The sequence below is a fragment of the Vicugna pacos genome, chromosome 20, assembly GCF_048564905.1.
Source record: "Vicugna pacos chromosome 20, VicPac4, whole genome shotgun sequence".
NCBI classification, from domain to species: Eukaryota; Metazoa; Chordata; class Mammalia; order Artiodactyla; family Camelidae; genus Vicugna; species Vicugna pacos.
Genome location: NC_133006.1, coordinates 10933661 through 10953848, shown reverse-complemented (window position 1 = coordinate 10953848; position 20188 = coordinate 10933661). Strand labels below are relative to the sequence as shown.

At 40.6% G+C, this 20188-nt stretch overlaps 2 protein-coding genes across 6 annotated transcripts in view; one reads left to right on the top strand and one right to left on the bottom strand.

Moving 5' to 3' along the window:
* Positions 1 to 20188, top strand: part of C20H6orf141 (chromosome 20 C6orf141 homolog) — a 138746-nt gene that overhangs the window by 8489 nt on the left and 110069 nt on the right. For 2 of the 5 annotated variants that reach the window (XM_072944839.1, XM_072944841.1), the window contains exon 3: positions 113 to 1173. The gene's annotated coding sequence lies outside the window, so the exon portion shown is untranslated. Of the gene's footprint in view, positions 1 to 112; positions 3552 to 5618; positions 6499 to 20188 lie in introns of those variants that run through there. The other 3 variants (XM_072944837.1, XM_072944838.1, XM_072944840.1) reach the window with 2 other exon arrangements.
* Positions 762 to 7585, bottom strand: LOC116284752 (cytochrome P450 2K6-like). Its single transcript, XM_072945814.1, is given in 5 exon segments — positions 762 to 949; positions 4178 to 4319; positions 5308 to 5492; positions 5836 to 5977; positions 6564 to 7585. Coding segments are annotated over 5 exon segments (819 nt in total). The 5' UTR covers positions 6726 to 7585.

Here is a 20188-nt window from a genome sequence, read left to right as displayed (position 1 = left end):
AGCAGGGGAGAAGCATTTATGTTGGTGATGGGAACACACATTTGACTTCATAAAGGCTTAAAGATGCTTTGTGTCTCGGGAACTGACGATGATTTCTTTATTCTGCTGACAGGGTCCCCTGCATATGCCTTTCCTGGGACTTCAGAGCACTGAACACAGAGAAGGGAGGAGGCTCTTCAAGTTCCAGCTATGTCAGAAGCGGGAGCATCCCTTTCTGAGCTCAACAGGTGGTCTGTACTCATGAGCCAGTGTCACCATCACAAGCCCGATCTTGGTTGTACCAATGAATGAAACCAGTGCCTTATGTTGAGTGGGACCCTCATGGAAGAGCTGAATTTTCTTCGCTGCAATTTTGATGGGCATCCTAGGACAATGCATTATACAGCATCCCCCTGCTCCAACAACTGGAACTATTGATTGGTGACTGTTAGATGTCTCATATGCCTTGGAGGAAAAGGACAGGACAGTTTCAGACTGAAGGACAGAACTCTAGGGCACTAAGTAAAGGTTCTGTTTGTCAAGTGTTCTGTTCACCTGTCCTGCCGTGGAGAGTGGCAGAATGGAGGTCTTTACTGCAGGGATTAGCACAGGAACTCACTCTGACTTGACAAGAGAGCCCTCTGGGATGATGTGGCTGACCACTGATACACGGCCAAAGGGCTTGGCCCAAGACCATGGCTGGCAAGACATAGAACAGGACAGTCGGTGCTGAGGATCACAAGATAACCCAGAGAAGTGGGGCCACAGCTCATGTGCAGAGCCTAGGCCCGGGGCAGAGCACATATCTTGTGAGGCATCGGTCGATTGAGGAAGCTGAAGTTCGGGGTTATGTCCAAGGCCAGATGGGAGATCCCAGGGGGCAGCTGGAAGGTGAACTTCTGCAGGAGGCTCGTGAAGAAAAGGAAGAGCTCCATCTTGGCCAGTCACACCCCAGCACATACCCGACGACCTGGGGAGGTGGGAAGTGGTAGAAGGTTATTAGACGAAAACTGAAAACTGTCTAGATAGAGAAAAAAGCCATCCACGTGCCATTTCTTCTCCTTCAGCAAGTGTGAGTCAGTTAACCTCTTGTGAGCCACCTGATCTCTGTCCCCCCAGCTGAAGGACTGGAAATGCAAAATGAAATGCATCAGAAGACTCTGCCTTACGAGCTCCCATGAAGGACACAAGCAAGTAAGCAAACGTTAGCATTAACATTCTAATGTGAAAAATGTTCTGGCAGGTGAAGCCAAGTGTGTGGTGAGAACGCAGAGGAAAGGTGGCCCATCAGGGAGGGTTCCCCTTTGTGCGAGGGCTTTCCGTCTAAGGATGGGAGGTGAGCCTGGCAGAGATGGGGGAGGGTGAGTCAGGGGTGGGATGCATTTAGGGCAGAAAGAAACAGGGCTGACTGGAGCACTGAGCATGAAGTCGGGAGTCTCAGACCCGAGGCCAGAGGTATGACCGGAAACAAGTTCACACTGAAGCACTTTAAGAAGAGTGCTTGGTGGGGCGGTGGGTTTAGCTCAGTGGTAGAGCACGTGCTTAGCAAGGCCAAGGTCCTGGGTTCAATCCCCAGCACCTCCATGAAAAAATAAAAATAAACTTAAAAAAGAGTGTTTGGTTAGTATTTCTGAAACATGAATTAACTGGGGAAATGTCAAGGTGTCTGAAAAGTGGAGTGAGTTAAAATTGAGGAAGGAAGTCTTCTAGGTTGGTTTTTATTTCCAACAACTGGGGTCTTAATGGTTATTACATATCTTTCTTAAGACATATGGGACTTTCTTTTTTCCTGGCTTAAATTTAATGAGTTCTGTGGTTGCATTATAGGGCAAAGGTAGTATATTGGTTGAAATGAAGCATTATTAAAGGGTTCAGAAGACCTAACCCGGCCCTTTCTTTCCTGCTCCTGGAGTCTCTAAATGATCTGCCACCCTACTGTACCTCCAGTGAAATGTCATAGACAGTCCGGTGAGGGGGTCTCTTTGTCTGCTCCTGTATTTAATTTGGAAGGTAACTCACAAGTGTACTGAGTCACAGAAGACTTTAAAGTTCAGCAAAATATTCAAATGTAGCTATTTTATAACACCTTGAAAATATCCCAGGTTGGCCCTTTGGTTTGGTTTGGTTGGTTCCAAGGAACGGATTGATGCCACCCTCACTATGCCTCGTAACCAGGTGAGATTTTTAGGGAGGGAAAGACCAAGGATATTATCTGCCTCTGCCTAGAAATGCTCATTAAGTCAAAGCTAACCATTCGATCCACAAATGGGTGTTGAATGTCAAGACAGATTGAACTTGGCTCTGAGTCTGTTGCCCTTGAGCGGCTTCTGCCTCGTAGGTGGGTCTGAAGAGGAAACGGGTGATTATAACACAGTATCACAAGCCATGCTAGGGTGTTGAGGAAGCCCGTGGAAGGGACACCAACGCTGGCTTTTGGGGACAGATCTCCCCGTCCGCCCAGGAAGAAATGTGTGTCACTGGTGTCCTCTAACTGATGATAAACAAAACAGCTTCAGGTGTGAGTTAGCGTCCCTGTGTTTGGGCTTACTCAGTTTCATGGGAAGAGTCATAGTGTGTATCATTTTAGTTTACCCTTAAGGATAAGTAGGTGAAAACGCAGTACACGATCTTAATTTATTTTAAAAAGAAATGCTATATGCAAAATTAGTTAGACGTGATCTCGGGGGCCAATGAAAGAGCTTATTTGGATTAGGTAAACCCTTTAAGGAGCAAAATCTTTATCTTAATGCAGTAATAAGTGATCAGGATAACTGGGGAAGGCAGTGCCTTCAGGACAACTAGAGTGTTCGGAGAATTTCGCTCTCACAGTGGAGGCACAGAATTGGTTTTATATTATGTTTTCTTATTGTGACTGTTTTGAGATGATTGTATTTTAGGAGTTTTTCCACTTGTTTATGATAAAAACAGGATGACTACTCCTAGATTTCCTACAACTGGAAAAAAAAGAAACCAGTATAACTAGAGATGGTTAGAATTCTTGAGCTAAGCTGGGCAAAATCCTTTGAGGATGGGTCACTGTGGCAGAATCGGGACTGTTGCTGCCGCCTCATGGTCCAAAGACGTCCCCAGGCCCAGGTGTGTGAGACATCGTGGAGGCCCTGGGTGTGGTGTCGGTCAGAGCTCAAGAGAGAAAGTAGAAATAATGATTGTTCACAGGGGGCGAAGGGCTGTCATGGAGAACGTGATTTCTTTTCTCTAAATATTAGCAGCAGTCAGTCCAAGAGCCGGTAAAGGAATCTGGAAAAAACTGTACGTATCTTTTCACTTGTAAAATGAGGGTTTGGAGTTAGACGTGGCTGAAGTGCCCTCGAGAGAGCACTGTTTATGTTTCCATGGCTTCCCCCCCCCCCAAAATATAATGCAAGGAAATGCTGGGAGAAATGGAGTTCAAAACACTGCCAATACAGGTGTATTATTTTTCATTGCTTTTAACTCTTGTTCCAGATGTGATGTGATGTTTTTCATTTTAAGGAGTGGTGAGTATGTTTTCATTACTCCGCCCCCTGCACTCTTGTGTATGTGGGCAAGAATTAGGGGAAGGGGTCGAGCTCTGTATCCGTAAGTTGTCAGCAGGGGAAGGAGGTCTGTTTTGGGGTGGCTGCTGTATACCCATCACTGAGTGGGTCTCTGGAGTGACGACCAAACCTTTGTTTGTAGAAGCAGAAAGATGGCAAAACAACTCATGGTGTAGTTTTGCTAAGACTCCTAGAAATGGAGAACTCATTTCAGATTCTTAGAAATCCAGGCAACTATAGAATCCATTCATTTAGTTCTGTGGATTTCAAATTTTAATGTGAAGCTCTTTTCACTTCCCTGCCTCGCCCTCCTCAAGAAATCCTCAGAGCAACGCTGGTATTTACACGTCGTAAAGCAAAGCTTTAACGGTTGGAGTGACGTGGGTTTGCCCGTTGTTGTCCTGCTTAGCTGTCTCTCGGGGCTCCTGAGGCCCTGTACCTAGCCTCGGCCACAGAGAGTCGTCCAGGACTCCCTAAGGACACGTCCTTCCAACGCCTGTTGTCCTGCATCCTGCATCCTGATGAAATCCGGGGGAAGGACTACTTCCCTCTCTCTGAAGGTTAGGGCCACGTGGGAAAATCCAGAACCTTAGCCCTGGCCTCAGGCACGTCCAGATCTCTCCAGATTTTTCAAGTCACCTTTCTCCAGTAAGATGCCTTACCTGCTGAAAAGGGCATGAAAGCTTTCTTCTTCATAAACTTCCCAGCAGAATCCAGGAGGTGCCCGGGGCTGAAGGTGTCTGGTGTCCCCCACTGGGTCTGATCCCGAAGTACAGAGCTCAGCAAAGGGATGACCTCGGTGCCCTAGGGGTAAAAGTGTGCCGAGTGACAGAGATGAAACTGCTTCCTAAAGAGGTGGCTGCAAAGAGGTACGGTGACCTTGGCTGGAAGTGGTGTGTTCTAGAAGGAATGCGGAGGAGGGAGCTGGAGCCGAGTGGCCCAGGCTTGGGGCTGAGTGTGGAATATTCACTCTGTACCTAGTGAAAAACACAAGGCTTGGATTCAGAACCGGGGACAAACTCTAGGCACGTACTTGCTACGTGATAACAGCGTGGGGTTGGGTTTCCCACGGCAGCTGCTAACCTGATTAGTTCCGTTCATCAGTGTGCTTAATACATGCTGGGAAGAGAAGCTCCAAAGAAGGATGTAGCCCCCTAGTCACTGGGGATGTACAGGGGATGGGGGCCCATGTAACCAGTGGCCGGTGGCCTCCTGCAGAGGTGGGCCCAGAAGCCATGAACAGACTGTCAAGAAAAAGGCTCGGGGCCGTGGGCCTACCGTTACCTTATGCCACTTCCTCCCTTCAGCTGAGTTTTAGCAAAGATCTGTATCTCCTCAGTTGACCGGTCAAAGCACAAGGCTGCATCTGGGTGTCACAGTCCTGGGAAGCGGAGGGCCTCGCCGTGTGCAGGCGGAAGTGAAGCCCGGAGGTGCCGCTGGACACGGGGCCCTAAAGGGTGGCACGCCTCACCCAGAATCTGCTCCCTTACACACTAGCCTTGCCTGCACTCTCGGAACCCCAGCTTCCTCAGCTATAACATGAAGAAGAGTAATACCTTCTAAAGTCTTTTCACTGAGCAAAGGCCACCGTTACCTATGAAGACGCTCAGTCACCTGTGGTTGTCGTAGAGAGGGAGACAGGGAGGGGGGAAAGAGGGATGGGAGGAGGGAGGGGCCGGGGAGGGAGGAGGAAGGAGACGGTCTGACAGTTCATCTCAGCGGTCCTATGATTTTGAGCAGCAGCGTTTTGACGTTCTTTCCCTCTCCCCTGCCCCTCGCCTCCAGCCCTTACCTTTGGAATATAGTAATTTCTAAATAGAACATTCGTGGTTGTTGCCCGTGGCAAGCCTGTGGGCAGGACGTTGGCAAATCTCTGCACTTCGTGAATGACAGCATCCGTGTATGGCATTTGAGCACGGTGTGCCATTCGAGGCTGCGTGGACCCCACGACTTGGGCAATCTCATCGCGGACCTTTTCTGCATAGGATGGAGAGCGGTTAGGGTCTGCGGTGGGAGGGGGCTGTGTCTTTAAACGTGAACGTCAAACCCAAGTCCTCTCTGAATTCTGAATCATCTTTTCCCTGCACTGCTTCTATCCCCCAGCCTCTGGGGACCTGGATGGAGTGATGCCTTCAGACCATCTCAGGATGCTCAGAGGGCAAGTCTACTTTCTTACAGCATCAGGATACTAAAGGTACAAACGATTCTCAAGGGTACAAACGAAAGGTATCCAGAGTAGCTCTAGAATTCAATATTGTCCAGTCCCAGGGGTTCCTGATTCCTCTCCTTCAGGTGATGCTCTGAATCTCAGGAGACGTACCCTAGATCTCTGGATATCGCATCATGAGCAGAATCCCCCAGGGCAGCGTGGTGGCTGTGGTCTCTACACCTGCCGCAAACAGGTTACTGACAAGTACCACCATGTTGTCATCACTGAAATTGTCAGTAGATTTATCTTTCTCCTAGAAGGAGAAAAGGAATCATTAGCGATGAAAGAATTTTATCCTGGACAAGCATCACAAATAACCTCACGTGAACTGAAAAAAACAAAGTGCTGCGTTCTTCCCTCAATATGAGAATGTTGTGCAGAATGTTAGGATAAAGCACATCCTAGAAGCTAATAATGATAAATAATTCTGACACTGGGAAAGCCCATTTGCCATTCAGGAAGACTGGGAATTAGTTTTTAATTGAGCGATTAGAATATTCCCAGCATTATTTATTTAAGAAAAAAATTAAATGGTCTCAAGTATGTCAGTTGAAACACGTTTTTCAAGATTGCAAAGAAAAGAATATTAATCCTCAGAGCCGTAACACATCTTGAGATCTTCTGTAAGTCTTGGGGTTTTGTTCAGAGAGTGACATGAAAAGAGGTTAAAAAAAATTTGAGAATGCAAAATATAATAAATAGCGTTCTTTGTAGTGTACAAATCTATCATTAACTTCAGTCCAGTTATCCTTTTTTCTTGGACAGAAGTATTTCCCCCCACCCCCCCAGATGCTATTGATTAAATCAAATAAGGGCCCCCCTAGGCTAAGCATCATTACCTCCTGCTGTCTGACCTGAAAGGCATCAATGAAACATCTTGGATCATTTTTGTCAAATTTATGGTGGTGATTTATGAAAGTCCTTAAAAAGGAAGATAATTCGTCTCTATTCCTAAGTACTGTCTTACGACTTCTGAGGAGAAACCCCAAAACGGGAAACATATTGAAAAGCTAGAAGAGTAAAAACAAACAAACAAACAAAAAAAATCCAAAGTTAATTAAATACACGTGTATAATGCTTGGGAGAATGGGAATGACACCATTATTTCTGAAAGCCTTGAAGAAATAGCATCTCATTTGGACTTCAGTTTTACCTTAGCTAATGGTGGCAGACTGGACTGGACAAGATTTCATTTATCAGAATTATGTAACTTACAGTGAATATTGTCATGACTTCCAATAAGTTCTATGTACCCAGAGTATTTTGTATATTATGTCTACAGTCATATAGACATATGTATTTAGAGGTTAGATGAGACATAAAAACAGTATTGACTTTATGGTCAGAATTTATAAATCTAAATACTTTTCTTGCAAAATCCCAGGTGATTCCAGGTCAGACTATTCTAGTTCAGTGTGGTATACTGAATTCACCAGTGTTTCCTTGCAGGAACAGAATAATAATTATTTTTTGAATTTGTAACAGGCTTCCTGTCCACAGGTCCGAGACTTGCTCCATGAGAGCAGCCCCGCTTAGTCTAATATTCCCTGACCTTTAAAAAGTTCTCTGTTTGCCAACTTCAGTGTTTTCCTCAGTGTATTCATTCTCTGAGAGATAAGCTTTATGTATTTGTTCAGATGCACAAAGAGGTTCCTGACCCCTCCCAGATGACTTAATAAATAGCAAAGATAGAAGACCGTGCCTAAAATGAGTCATCATAGTTGTCTGACCCAGTGTTCCCCCCGCATCTGTATTTAGAATAAGCCTGCCATGTATATGGTAACAGAGCCTAAATTCCAAAGTGCAGTAACATGGTTGGTTGTCAGTGGTACTGCTGAAAATGGGAACTATTTGACAAGCACTTTTCCCCCTACATTCTAGAAGATGTAGGGGGAAAAGTGCTTGCACTTTTATATTTGCAACCTCATTTGCAAATATAAAAAATTGGATGACAGTGCAATGGCGTGGCTCAGAATAAATATTAAGGTTTTATTGGGCTTTATATTTTTTTGATACCTGACAGTCCCCCTCCGTTAAAATTCAGTCTCCTAAGTGGATTCTTCTGAGTGCTGCTTGTTCACTCGTGTTTCACCAGCATTCCATGCTAACTAGGGGGACAGGTAAAAGATGGGTGGCTAAGATCCTAAGAATTTGCTAAAGCCACGTAATGACTTTTATTGCTTGTGATTCACAAGTCCTGCATCATAAGACACTCGCTGGATGCAGTGATCTGTGATGAAGAGTCTAGACAAGCAGACCTCTCACATCGGAACCCTCAGGATGTTCCACACAGAGTGCGTTTTTGAAATGGCGATTCTCTATTAATTACTTTTTCATGGTCTCTTGAACACTCAGGTGGGCCTTAGAGGAAGTAAAAGTGAGTCGGAAAGATACAGTTACTGCAATGCTAGGAGTTCCAAGGAGTTTGATAATTTCACCAATCATGGTTACGTATCTCATGAATTGGGCGTCTTGGTGGTCAAACCGTTTTCCAAACAACACAGAACACCATGACGTTAACAACAGCAGCATTCATTTCTGTTTTGATTTCAAAGGGCTTTCCTGCAAGAGAATTCATTCATCAGATTGGGAATACAGGCGCCCTCCGCTTTTCAAAAGCTTGCTTTATGCCAACTTCACTTTCACAGAAGACCTACATTGGGCACTTGTTTTTGCAAACTAAAAGAAATCGAAAAGGATTTTCGTTTTTTACAAAAAAAAAAAAAAGCGAAAAGGAAAATAGCGTTCAGTGGGGTTTTTCTGTTGGTGGTGGTGGTGGTTTTATGCGGCAATCCCTAATTGAGGCTGCGTGCACCTGGATTAGTGAGAGGGGCGCCACCAAGCGTCTTCTCCAGGAACTACACAGCATCTCGTCATCAAGCTGCCTTTGCTTTGAACCGTGTCTGAGCTGTGCTTTATCTCGGTTTGTACTGTGCATCCATTATCAAGATGAATCCCAAGGTGTCTGCTTCTTCACTTTATGCCTCTGGTTCTGGTTTATGAAGGGCTTCCTAGGAACGCTCTACTTTTGGACAGTGGGAGAAACCTATCCAAATTCACATGTGCAATATTAAACCAGTTCCAGACTGATTGGGACAGACTGTCAGGGAAAGGTTTTCATAGAAGAAAGGGATGACGGGTAACCATGCCTTCCAAGAAGAGCTGAGACTAGAGTGGGCATTGAGAAATACTCAGAATTTGGTTAAAAAATTGCCACGAGGAAAACTACAAGTATATGTCAAAGGAAATCTGCATTAGACTAAGAAATTAAAATGTTGCCAGAATGAGGGACATTTCAGTGTGTGTTCACGTGCATGTGTGTAGGGAGGTGCTAATACATGATACATGGGAAAATACGTCAACCTACTAGGCTGCGTTCAAGTTTAAAAGCTTGAAATAGGACACCTAGATGATTAAAATGACTCTACTTTAAAGAATTTCATCCAGAGCGATTTCTTGTTTTAGCCTCTTCTGCTGCTGGGTCCTGTTTCCATCAGTATCACTTAAAACTATTTGGGTTATTAAACATGTATCAGTGGATGGGTATTTTTTTTTTTAAATGAAGGGTAGTCTGGTTGCTAAGATCCACTCTTAACATCAGCTGGTACCTTCAGGGTGGAGCTGCAAGGGGAATTCTTGTAGAGAATGTATTTTCTTCTTCATATACAAACCGAAGGGCATGTAGGACACTGTGTACACGAAGCCCTGAGAAATGCACGTTTGTTAGGCACTTAACCCTGGAGAAGGAATAGTCGTTGTCTGTATATACTTTCTCCGAATTGCCAAGAGTGTCTCCTTCTAAAGGTACAGGGACTGCTAATTTAGCATGTGGGGTCCCCAAGGTTTCTCTTTCTCCCCTGCATTCATCTCAAGGTGGTCTCCCTTTGACCAGCTCTCTTCATATTCAATTCTGTATCAAATGGACTCATTTTTAAAAAGTCTATTAATTTAATGGAAAGTTAGAACATAGATGAAATGTGGCACTTTTAGCCCATTTTTTTTCTCCTATTGTGAAAGGTAAATACATTCTGGGGCGAGAATTTCAATATAGCAATGAACAACCACATCAAGCAAAATGCATCATTCATGTAATTTTTCTTTATTACTCAGCAGTCTGTATTTTGGGGGTTATAATTTATCTCTCACAGAACTTTCTTAAGCTAGGCAGGACATAATAAGCCATGCTCTAGGTGTGTTGTTAGTTAAGGATAAAGGAATTTCAAATGGAAACACAGGAAGCAAATCTGCTAAAATGCCACACAAATTTACCAGACTTTTAAATGGACACTACCCTAGACGTTGAGGTTATGGGGGATTTTTTCTCTCTTTTTTTATGTTTTTGAACTTTGCAAATGGACTCATTTTTAATAAGGAAATGAGCTCAATTTTTAAGAAAATGGGAATCCTCTTGACATGAAAATGAGTTTTTGGATTTTTCATCCCGTATATTGATAGAAATAACATGGTATTAACTCTCTGTTATTTAAAGGGATCAAAAACGTACCCGATACTGAGAGACTGATTAAAGGAGGCAAAAGTGACAGCAGAACTGAATGCAATGTGTGATCCAGGATTTATTTAGGACATTAGTGAGACAGTGGTGAAATCTGAATCAGTTCTGCAGAGTAGTTAATATGTTCACATCAGTGTTGATTTTCTGATTTTTGAAAATAGGACTTTGGTTATGTAAGAGAATACTTTTGCTTATTTTAAAGAAACACATTAAAGTATTGAAGAATAAAGGGAGGAAAAGACTTGTCACCAAAAAAAAAGAATAAAGGGAGGGCATCTCTGCAAAGGATCTTTTTTTTTTTTTTTTGTTTTGTTAATTTTTTTCTTTTCCTTTCTTAAAAAAAGTGAATAAATTAAATTGCCAATAATGTGGCTGGGCTGGAAAAACAAAGTATCTCAAATAGTTTGGAAAAAGAGAGTGAAAACATTTGTAACGCTGACATTTCAGGAATCTTGGAGAACAGTAGAAGGATACTGGGGATTCCTTTTGTATGTTCTTGGAATTTTCCTACAAGTCTGAAATTACATCAAAATATATATTAGAAAGTATATCTTTTATTGATGTCTTTCTCGTGAAAAATAAGACGTGGTTTTCATTCGTTCTACGCACCTCTGTGAGACTCAAATTACTGAATGAGACGCTGGCATTCCTCTATAATTGTGTCTTCTGTGATCTGCGTGCCCAGCCCGAAGTTCCGCAAGGTGGTCATGCTGAATCTTCTCACAGTCTTCCAAGTGTCACCGTGAGAGAAGGTAATTCCTTGTATTGAAGAAAATGTTTTTAAATTACTTCCTCGGAGCTTTAAAAATCTAATTTGCGAGGACAAAGAAAAACTATAAAAGGAGGCTGAATTTTCCCTGTTGAATACTTCTTTCCACTTCGAGCATTTACTTTAGAACACTACTTTCTAAAAAGTCTTTTCTCCTCCCTTTCAATTATATATACATCATTTTGAAAGCTAGATAGGGTTTGTGTGTGTGTGTGTGTGTGTGTGTGTGTGTGTGTGTGTGAGTTTTATGACCTAGGAAGATCTTTCTCAGGGACCGGGGAGCCACTTCTTTGGAATGTAAACATCAAGCAAGAGACTCCCAGTTTCTGTGAAACGGGAGGAACCATACTTCCCTGGGTGCCTTGCTCTGAGTTGCAAAACTGCCTCCTGTCATTAAGATGGGAGTAATCTATTTTTACTTTATATAAAGCCAATTAATACAGATGGTCACCCCAATTCCCAGGTGAATCTAGGATGAACTGTGTGTGACATTAAAAACAAGAAAACAGGCCCCAAATGGAATTGTTTATGCTAAGCCCCAAGTCACCAAACTGGGAGTTATGTCATCTGCCTGACAGAACCCTGCTGTCCCCTCAAGAAAAGTAACTTTGCAACAACCCACCCTATTTTTTGCCCAGTATAACGTCCTTGTTCCCTTTCCCTTCTGACTTATAGAAGTCTTTTTTTTTTTAATTGAGCTATAGTCAGTTTACAATGTTGTGTCAATTTCTGGTGTGCAGCACAATTTTTCAGTCATACATGAAGATACATATATTCATTTTCATATTCTTTTTCACCGTGAGCTATTACAAGATCTTGAGTATATCTCCTTGTGCTATACAGTATAAACTTGTTTACAGAAGTCTTTTTTTGCGCAGCTCCCCAAAGCACCGTTCTATTTGCTGACTTGGATGCTGCCTGATTCAAATTGGTTTTTGCTCAGATAAACTCAAAAGTTATCATATGCCTCAGCTTATTTTTTAACAGTGACAAGACAAATGGGGCTGTCAAGTCCTCTTACTTGAGCACTGGTTAACGTTTTTGTAATAGGTTGTGCTGCTTGGTTATATAAAAAGGGTGAGTTTTTTTCTGTTTTTGCAGTTAGCAGATTATGTGATGCACATCACATTCCGGTTTAATGCCTCTTCAGTAATAAAATCATTTTCCTTCTTGGTGGAGAGAAGGATTTCTAGGTTTGGAGGAGATTTTGTTTTTAATTATGCATCTCCAACAAATTCAGTAACCAATTTTTGAGTATTTACTACATGCTTACATCATGCTAGATGTGATTAAGGAGTTGATGAACAGTAGAAAACAAAGTCTCTTTTCCCAGGAAAAATCAGACTAGTAGACACAAGACTACCCAAGTCAAAAGTTACAACCAGGAGTTGTAAGCAAGCTTCTACATTAGTGCTATACAAACACAGTTGGTATATAACACCACACTACTACTAATTTCCGGAGACACATGTAGCTGATAGTAGGTGTTCAGTAAATATTTATTGACTAAACAGATATGCGAGTTTGTGCATAGCTAAAGGAAATAATAATGAACAGATGAGAGAAATTTCTTAAAAGAGTGGGAGCATGAGATAAACTCCTACAAAGTTAAGGAAAGAGAGGGTTGCCAAGGTTGCCCACATCTTTCCAGGGTCTTAATATTCTAATACTGGAGAGTGTCTGGATTTCACTAAAGCATTTAGTAAAGAGTCACACAAGCAAGGTACAGCTTTATCCAGGTGAAAATATGATTCAGTATATTTATTTCGCAAAGTATATTGTTTAATGGGTCTTTGCCAGCCGTTAGACTGTGGCCTTTTTAAGCTGGTGGCCTCTGTTCCCTTTACTTTTTTTTTAATTTTATTTTTTATTGACGTGTAATTGATTTACAATGTTAGTAGCAGGTGTATAGCAAAGCGATTCAGTTATACACATACATACATACCTATATTTTTTCAGATTCTTTCCCATTATAGATTATTACAAGAAATTGAATAGAGTTCCCTGTGCTGTACATTAGGTCCCTGTTGGTTATCTAGTTTATATATAGTAATGCATGTCTGCTAATCCCCAAACCCTCCCTTTGCCTTTGTATCTTCTTGGTGTTGTACTTCCCAGCTAGTAGCTGGCTACAAATTATTTGTTCAACAGAAGTAATTACCATGTATAATAAGAATAAAACCGTAAGTCATAAATTTTCTCCTATGAAATTCTATTTCATCTATTTGATGAAGGACAAAGTACATCGTGAAAAGAATTATGTGAGAGAATACAGTGCACCTGATTTAATCATTTTAACCACAAGGATATATTTTAAATTTAGAGTTCATTACCTTTTCCTTCAAAAATTCTTTCAAATATAGGCACTTGAGATCGTTCTCCAAATTGATCGCCATGATTAACCAGGGCATCTTTCACCGTTTCATATCCAGAGAGTACCACCACCTTCCTTGGCCCCATGTGAATGCTGTAAATGGAGCCATATTTCTGGGAGAGCTTAGGTGTACAAGAAAAAGAGAAGCCACTAAAGCATTGTGCTGTAATAGAAAGTCCACTGGATCTTGAGCTCTGGTCATTTAACTTTAACAAAGTAACCAGTTTTATGAACTCATGAAATGAGAATACAGGACTAGTTTATAAGGTACTCCTGTGGTTGCTACACCTGTTCAAGCTGTAAATACTACGCTCATGAATTGAGTGTCCTCGGATAGGCTCCACTTGTTTGGGATTTCACAGTAATGGTACTCTGACATTATGAAACTGATGTATTTTGTCTCCCTATCATATTTTTGTTGGGTCTCAGTAAATGCCCACCACGGGCTCTAGGGAGACAAAACATTTCCTGACTACCACACTGACCACCACGCTTGAGCCCCATGCTTCGTGAGGTGCTGTGACTATATCCTAGGCCCAATTAGTTTTGCATTAAAGTGTGACACTTCTTACTACAAAAAAAAAAAGCATTCCATTTTCTATGATAATTAAATAACAAGAGCCAACATTTATTGCCTCTCTCGCTTCATTCCCAGCACCAATATCTCCTTCAGTGCACGTTACAAGCCAACAAAGTCGTGTTATCATCACCTCTGTTGCACAGGCAAGGTGTTGTGGCCAGGAAGTCACATGGCTAGTAAGTGGCAGTGCTCAGCAAGGGCCATGTGATTCAGACCTGCTGGAGACAGAACCTGTGGTCTTAGCCCAACTAAGGTTCGGGTAGAGAATGAGATGGGAACTTCTAACATTCCTTTCTTTAAGACACTTGACTTTAGGAACCAGTATTAGAATTGCCGCAGAAATGGCAGAAAGGCTGGACAGTTCAGGATGATCATATGTAATAAGATGACTCTTACAGGGAAGTGAAAATTGAAATAGGCTGTGAGGAGAGAGTCTTTCAGATGAGAACCACTGTGTATTAAGACGATACGGCATGTTTCAGGCAAAGAATAAAAATTAGAGAGGTAAATTTTAAGGAAAAAAATGGTGGAGGTGAGGGAGAAGCAAGGAAAAGACATTTCCTAGGTGAAATTAGCACAGAGCAATAATACAGAGGTGGAAATGAGAGAAAAAAAAAAAAGAAGACTGTATAGGGAAAAGATTAAGCTAGTTAATATATAAGCAAAGAATAGAAATATTGGGAGAAACAAATGTGATTGGGGCATATGGAATTAGATGAAGGACTTTACTGGAAGCAATTGTTCTTCTGAGGAATTAGCCTTTGTGTTATGTGACCTTTGAATGTAGGCGAGAAAGCCCTAAAGTAGTACCAGAAGATCAGAAAACTCAAGTCCTGGTTTTCTAGTTACTAATAAGTCAGTTGCTTTGAGTTACACCTTCATGTAAAGTCGAGGTAAAATAAGACAATAGAAAGCTTTGTGATTGCAACCTGGCAGAATCAGCAGCTTCCAGCGCAAACCAAAAACCTGAAAGTGTTGCGAATAATGCTTGTTCTCTGTTTTCCTCCTGGGGTGGTTTTGAGAAGTACATGGAATCTTTGCAGCGCTTTGTGAAATAAAAACTGCAGTACAAACATAAAATAGTATTACTATTACGTTGCGCATTGAGGTAAAGGACTGATCTCTTCATTTTTATCTCCCCTTAGGATTTTCAAACTGGGAAGTTACAGCAGAACTCAGTTTCAGTTCCCTGCCCTTTAGAACTTAAACATTGAAATTTATGGCCAAATGCCAACTATATGTTTCCTTCCTTCCTGCTTTCCCTCTGTCTTACCCCACAATCAAGAACTATCAATTCTTTGAAGTAGAAACTGGAGAAAATGGGTCTAGGACTTCTGGCCCTGGAGTTTTACAGAAGCGGAAGCAAGACTTCACTTCTTCTGTAAATTCACACCACTAATTAATGACAGGCTCAGAACTAAATTCTGGGTCTCAGTTCTGGGGCCATGTGCTTGACTGTGCCGTTTGCACACACCTGTTTCGAGCAGTTAACCAAAAGTCTATAGAGTAAAACGATAGATCACAACTCAGTTCCTTCATAATAGGATATACTTGAAATATGTGGATTGAGTATGTCGAGATAAAGGTCACAAGTCATACATATTTTAGGATAAAAATACCACTTCAAATAATAAAAATGTATGTACTAATATTTTATACATGCAAATTTAAAAGAAGTTTGAAATTCAATTTAAGGCAGCTCTATTAATTTTGAATCTTGCCTAATGATCCCATTGTACATATATGAAGCAGTTTTAAATACATACGTGCCAATAAACCCACAAGGGTAAAAATGATTTAGGAAATTATAAACAAGTATGAAATGAACAGTTATTTATTTATTTACCTCCAGCATGGTTTCATATGTCTTCTTCAGATTAAGGAGGTGCAGATTTCCAGTAATTGGTAGAGGTCTGGGTCCTGGAGGAAATTGTCTCTTGGAAGCTTTAGTCATGAAGATTTTAATGCTGAAGATGAAAATAAGAATCAGGCTCAGAACTGGAAGCAGAAAAGAATCAAATCCACTCATCATCTTTAAGTAGAAGTATTATTAAAACAATGGAAAGCTTTGTGGTTGCAACCAGGCAGAATCAGCTGCTGTCAGTGAAACCAGAAACATGAAAGTGTTGTGAATAATATCTGTTCTCTGTGGTAATCAACCGTCTGTTTGCATGAATGAGGCCCTATCCAGTAAGCTTGCCTTACTTATGTGGCCTGCCTCCCTCCTTTCTCCCCTTTCACCCATCAGTCGGTCCATTTTAGTAAGTAAAGCCTGGAGGGATTTTGTTCTCATGTAAAACGGGTTAGTCTTCAGATTTGAGAAAAATACAACGTGTTTAATCCTCAGTGTGAAATCTACAGTTTCACAAGACAGTTACTTGTACTGTTTGATCTGTGTGTGGCTGGTCAAATCACAGCGTCACATCAAGAATTTCGAAGTTCTTATACAATGAGGAGCTCATACCCTTCCACGCTTCTAAAGGAGTTGCGTGGGACTCTCGGTGGTGCTGTGCAAAGAACACTGATTTTTTATTATGATATATTTTTATTGAAGTATAATCAGTTTACCATGTTGTGTCAATTTCTGGTGTACAGCACAATACTTTAGTCATATAGGAACATACATATATCCATTTTCATATTCTTTTTCACCGTAAGTTGCTACAAGGTATTGAATATAGTTCCCCATGCTATACAGTAGAAACTTGTTTGAGAACACTGATTTTTAACTTACTTAACTTACTGGCAGACCCTCACACAGACCTTCGGCAAGATACCCAAGCAACCTCCTCTTTGAGCCTTAGTTTCTTTATTTTAAACTGAGGAAAATAATACAGAAATGTTTGGATTGTAGTGATAAGAATTAACATAGAGGGGAGGGTATTGCTCAGAGGTAGAGCATGTGCTTAGCATGCACAGGGGTCTAGTTTCAATCCCCAGTACCTCCACTTTAAATAGAGAAACCTAATTCCTCCCCCCAAAAAAGTAAAAATAAATAAATAAACAGACACACGGCTCCTGAGATATACTTAAAATTCAATACGTAGCATTTCTCATTTTTTCCTCTCTTGTTCACTGACAAGCATTCTCGTTTGTTTATGTCTGTATCCCCTTCTGTAAGAGTTTTCATTTTGCTGTCACTAAATTTTCCACCTTTTTATACTGCTTTTAACCATGCATCTGGGAGATAGATCATTCTAGTTGACTTGATCAAGAAATAGTTATCTTTCCTTTTTGTGTTAGAATGACTGTGGATAAAGAACTAGGTTAATAGATTGGATTGAACAATCTTTTATATGTTACCTTCTTTTTTTTCTTAGTTTTTCATTAAGTGTAGTCGATTTACAACATTAATTTCAGGTGTAGAGCAAAGCTATTCACGTATACATATACATACATACATATATGTTCTTTCAGTTGCTTTTCCATTATGTATATATTGCCTTCTTGATAACAATATTTCCTCAAGTTTTTTTACTAGTTGCCATTATATTATATACTTTTTAGTTTATCATTCTTCTTCTCCAAGGAATTAGAAATTCTTAAAAGCAAATACTCTCCGCCCACCCCCAAACCCACCCCCTGTGGAATCCCCAATGTCTAGAACAGTTCCTGGCACTGACTGAATTTAAATTAGTGAATAAATGAAGGCGTAAATGAATGATTGAACATTTTGTTTCCGGAGAGTCATTCCTAGTAACACAGAATTTGGGGAAACCAAGTAGCTATGTGTATCAAATTCCGTCATTTTTCGGTAAGGAAACTGAGACCCAGAGAGTTGAGGCTTGGAAGGGTCACGTCCTTCTTTCTAACAGTTACAATCAGGACTTAGGTCTGCTCCTGCAAAGATGTTCTTTACACCACATGGCTTCATGCCATGATACTAAATATTTTGTACATGGCCACTTGACCCCTCTGCTTTGCATGACTTTGGCAAGCTGGAACAAAATCCCAGATAATCCTTCCTGTCTGGCAGGCACTAAGGGAAACCTTCTTGAGCCAAGTCAAACACTAGAACAGTCTAACAGAGGCAGCTGCAGGGACAGAACAAAGGGCAGCATTTCTTTGCATAAAAAGTGACTGTTACTTTCAGAGACCTCTATTCCGCGATGTCCACACTGAACAGTGTTGCATCACACAGGCTCATTTTCTAAAACAAAGGGCAGAGGGAGAGATAAAGAGAGAGAGTCCAGTCAGACCAGATGGGAGTGTGTCAGGAATGAACATGAGTTGTAGTCGATGCTTTCTGGTTGTTATGTAACACTACGCGATGCACTATACAACAGAGCCCAGCGGTGCTGTTACTACCACAGTGTTACAGACGAGGACACTGAGGCTTTAAGCTGTTAACCAGCCTGCCCAAGGTCATGTATGCAGTAAATGAGATAATTCAGATTTCCCTGACTTCAAAGCTATTAACTTCTCTATTGCTACTTTCCAACGTTGAGTCACACATCTGGCTCTGATTACTGTAGCACCTGGAAATCATTGCAGCAGACCAGCAATCAAATGCTTCTTGATTGCTTCAGTGTGTATAAAGAAAACTCGTTCTACTGGACTCTGAGTTAAGAACCCTGGGGATTTTCTATCTCTGTCTCTGTTTCTCAAGAGAGGGGTAATGATTCTTCTAACCATAATTGTGGATTTACCTGTATCTCTTGGCAGTTCTAACCATTTTTGCTTCATGTGTGTTGCAGTTTTGTCTTTAGGAGTGTAAATATTTAGAATTGTTATGTCCTCTTGATTAACTGTTTTATTATGAATTTCCTTTTTTATTCCTAGTTACATACTGTTTTTTTCCTTAAATAGACTTTGTCCAATATTAATACAATCCGCCAGCTTTCTTATGACTAGTGTTAGTATAGGATATATTTCCTCATTCTTTTACTTTTAAGCCAGTCCTTGTCTGTACATTTAAAGTGTATTTCTTGAAGGCAGCATATACTTGGGTTTTGTATCATGTATTTAATCTGACAGTCTCTGTCTTTTAATTTGAGTGCTTAGACCATTTATATTTCATGTAATATGGTTAAGCTGTTTGTTTTCTATTTATCTCATGTTCTTTACCCTTTTTTCTTGTTTTTCTCCCTTCTTTTGAATTAAGTATCTTTTTAAAAAATCTAAGTTGATTTTATCTCCTTTGTTGACTCATTAGCTATACAACCATTTTGTTATTTTAGCAGTTGCTTTAGGGTTTTAGTATAAATCTTTAATGTATCACTCACTATCTTCTAGTGATATCATATGACTCTTTAAAGTATAGAAACTTCTAGCAGTGCACTTCCATTTCTTTCTTCCTGGTCTTGATGCTACTGTTCTTATACATTTTACTTTTTTACGTATGTTATAAGTCCCAGACTACATTGTTTTTTTTTGGTTTGTTTAAACAATTATCTTTTTTTTAAAGTACTGTCAGTTACAATGTGTCAATTTCCAGTGTACGGCACAATGTCCCAGTCATGCATATACATACATATTCTTTTTCATCAAAGGTTATTACAAGATATTGAACATAGTTTCCTGCGCTGTACAGAAAAAACTTTTTTTTAAATCTATTTTTATATATAGTCGCTAACTTTGTAAATCTCAAACTCCGAAGTTTATCCCCTCCCACCCCCTTTCCCCAGTAACCATAAGATTGTTTATTATGTCTGCAAGTCTGTTTCTTAAATAGTCAGTTACCTTTTAAAGCACTTAAATAGTAAGAATTTTTTTTAATTTATGTATTTATCCAAGTAGTCACCATTCTCAGTGCTCTTTATTCCTGTGTACATTATATTTCCATCTGGTATCATTTTCTTTCCGCCTGAAGACTTCCTTTAACATTTCTTGTAGTGCAGGTCTTCTGATGATGAATTCTCTCACCTTTTTTTTTTCAATTAATGTAAACTAAAACAAACAAACAAACAAACAAATAATTCGCCCATTTCTTCCACCCCCGCCTCCTGCTTCTGCCATTTCCCCAGTCTGTTCTCTGTCTCTGTGAGGTTAGTTAGTGTTACTGTTGTTTTAATATATCTTTTTAGATTCCACACAGAGATCATATGTTATTTGTCTTTCTCTGTCTGACTATTGTCACTCAGTGTAAATGCTCAGGACTCTCTGATTCAATATGTAGTGTTATTCATCTAGAGGACTTATCAAAACTGAAATAAATATATAAAAACTGATTTATTCACCTTTGCTAATGATTGGACATGTTTTATGTAATTATCTACTTTTAAATTG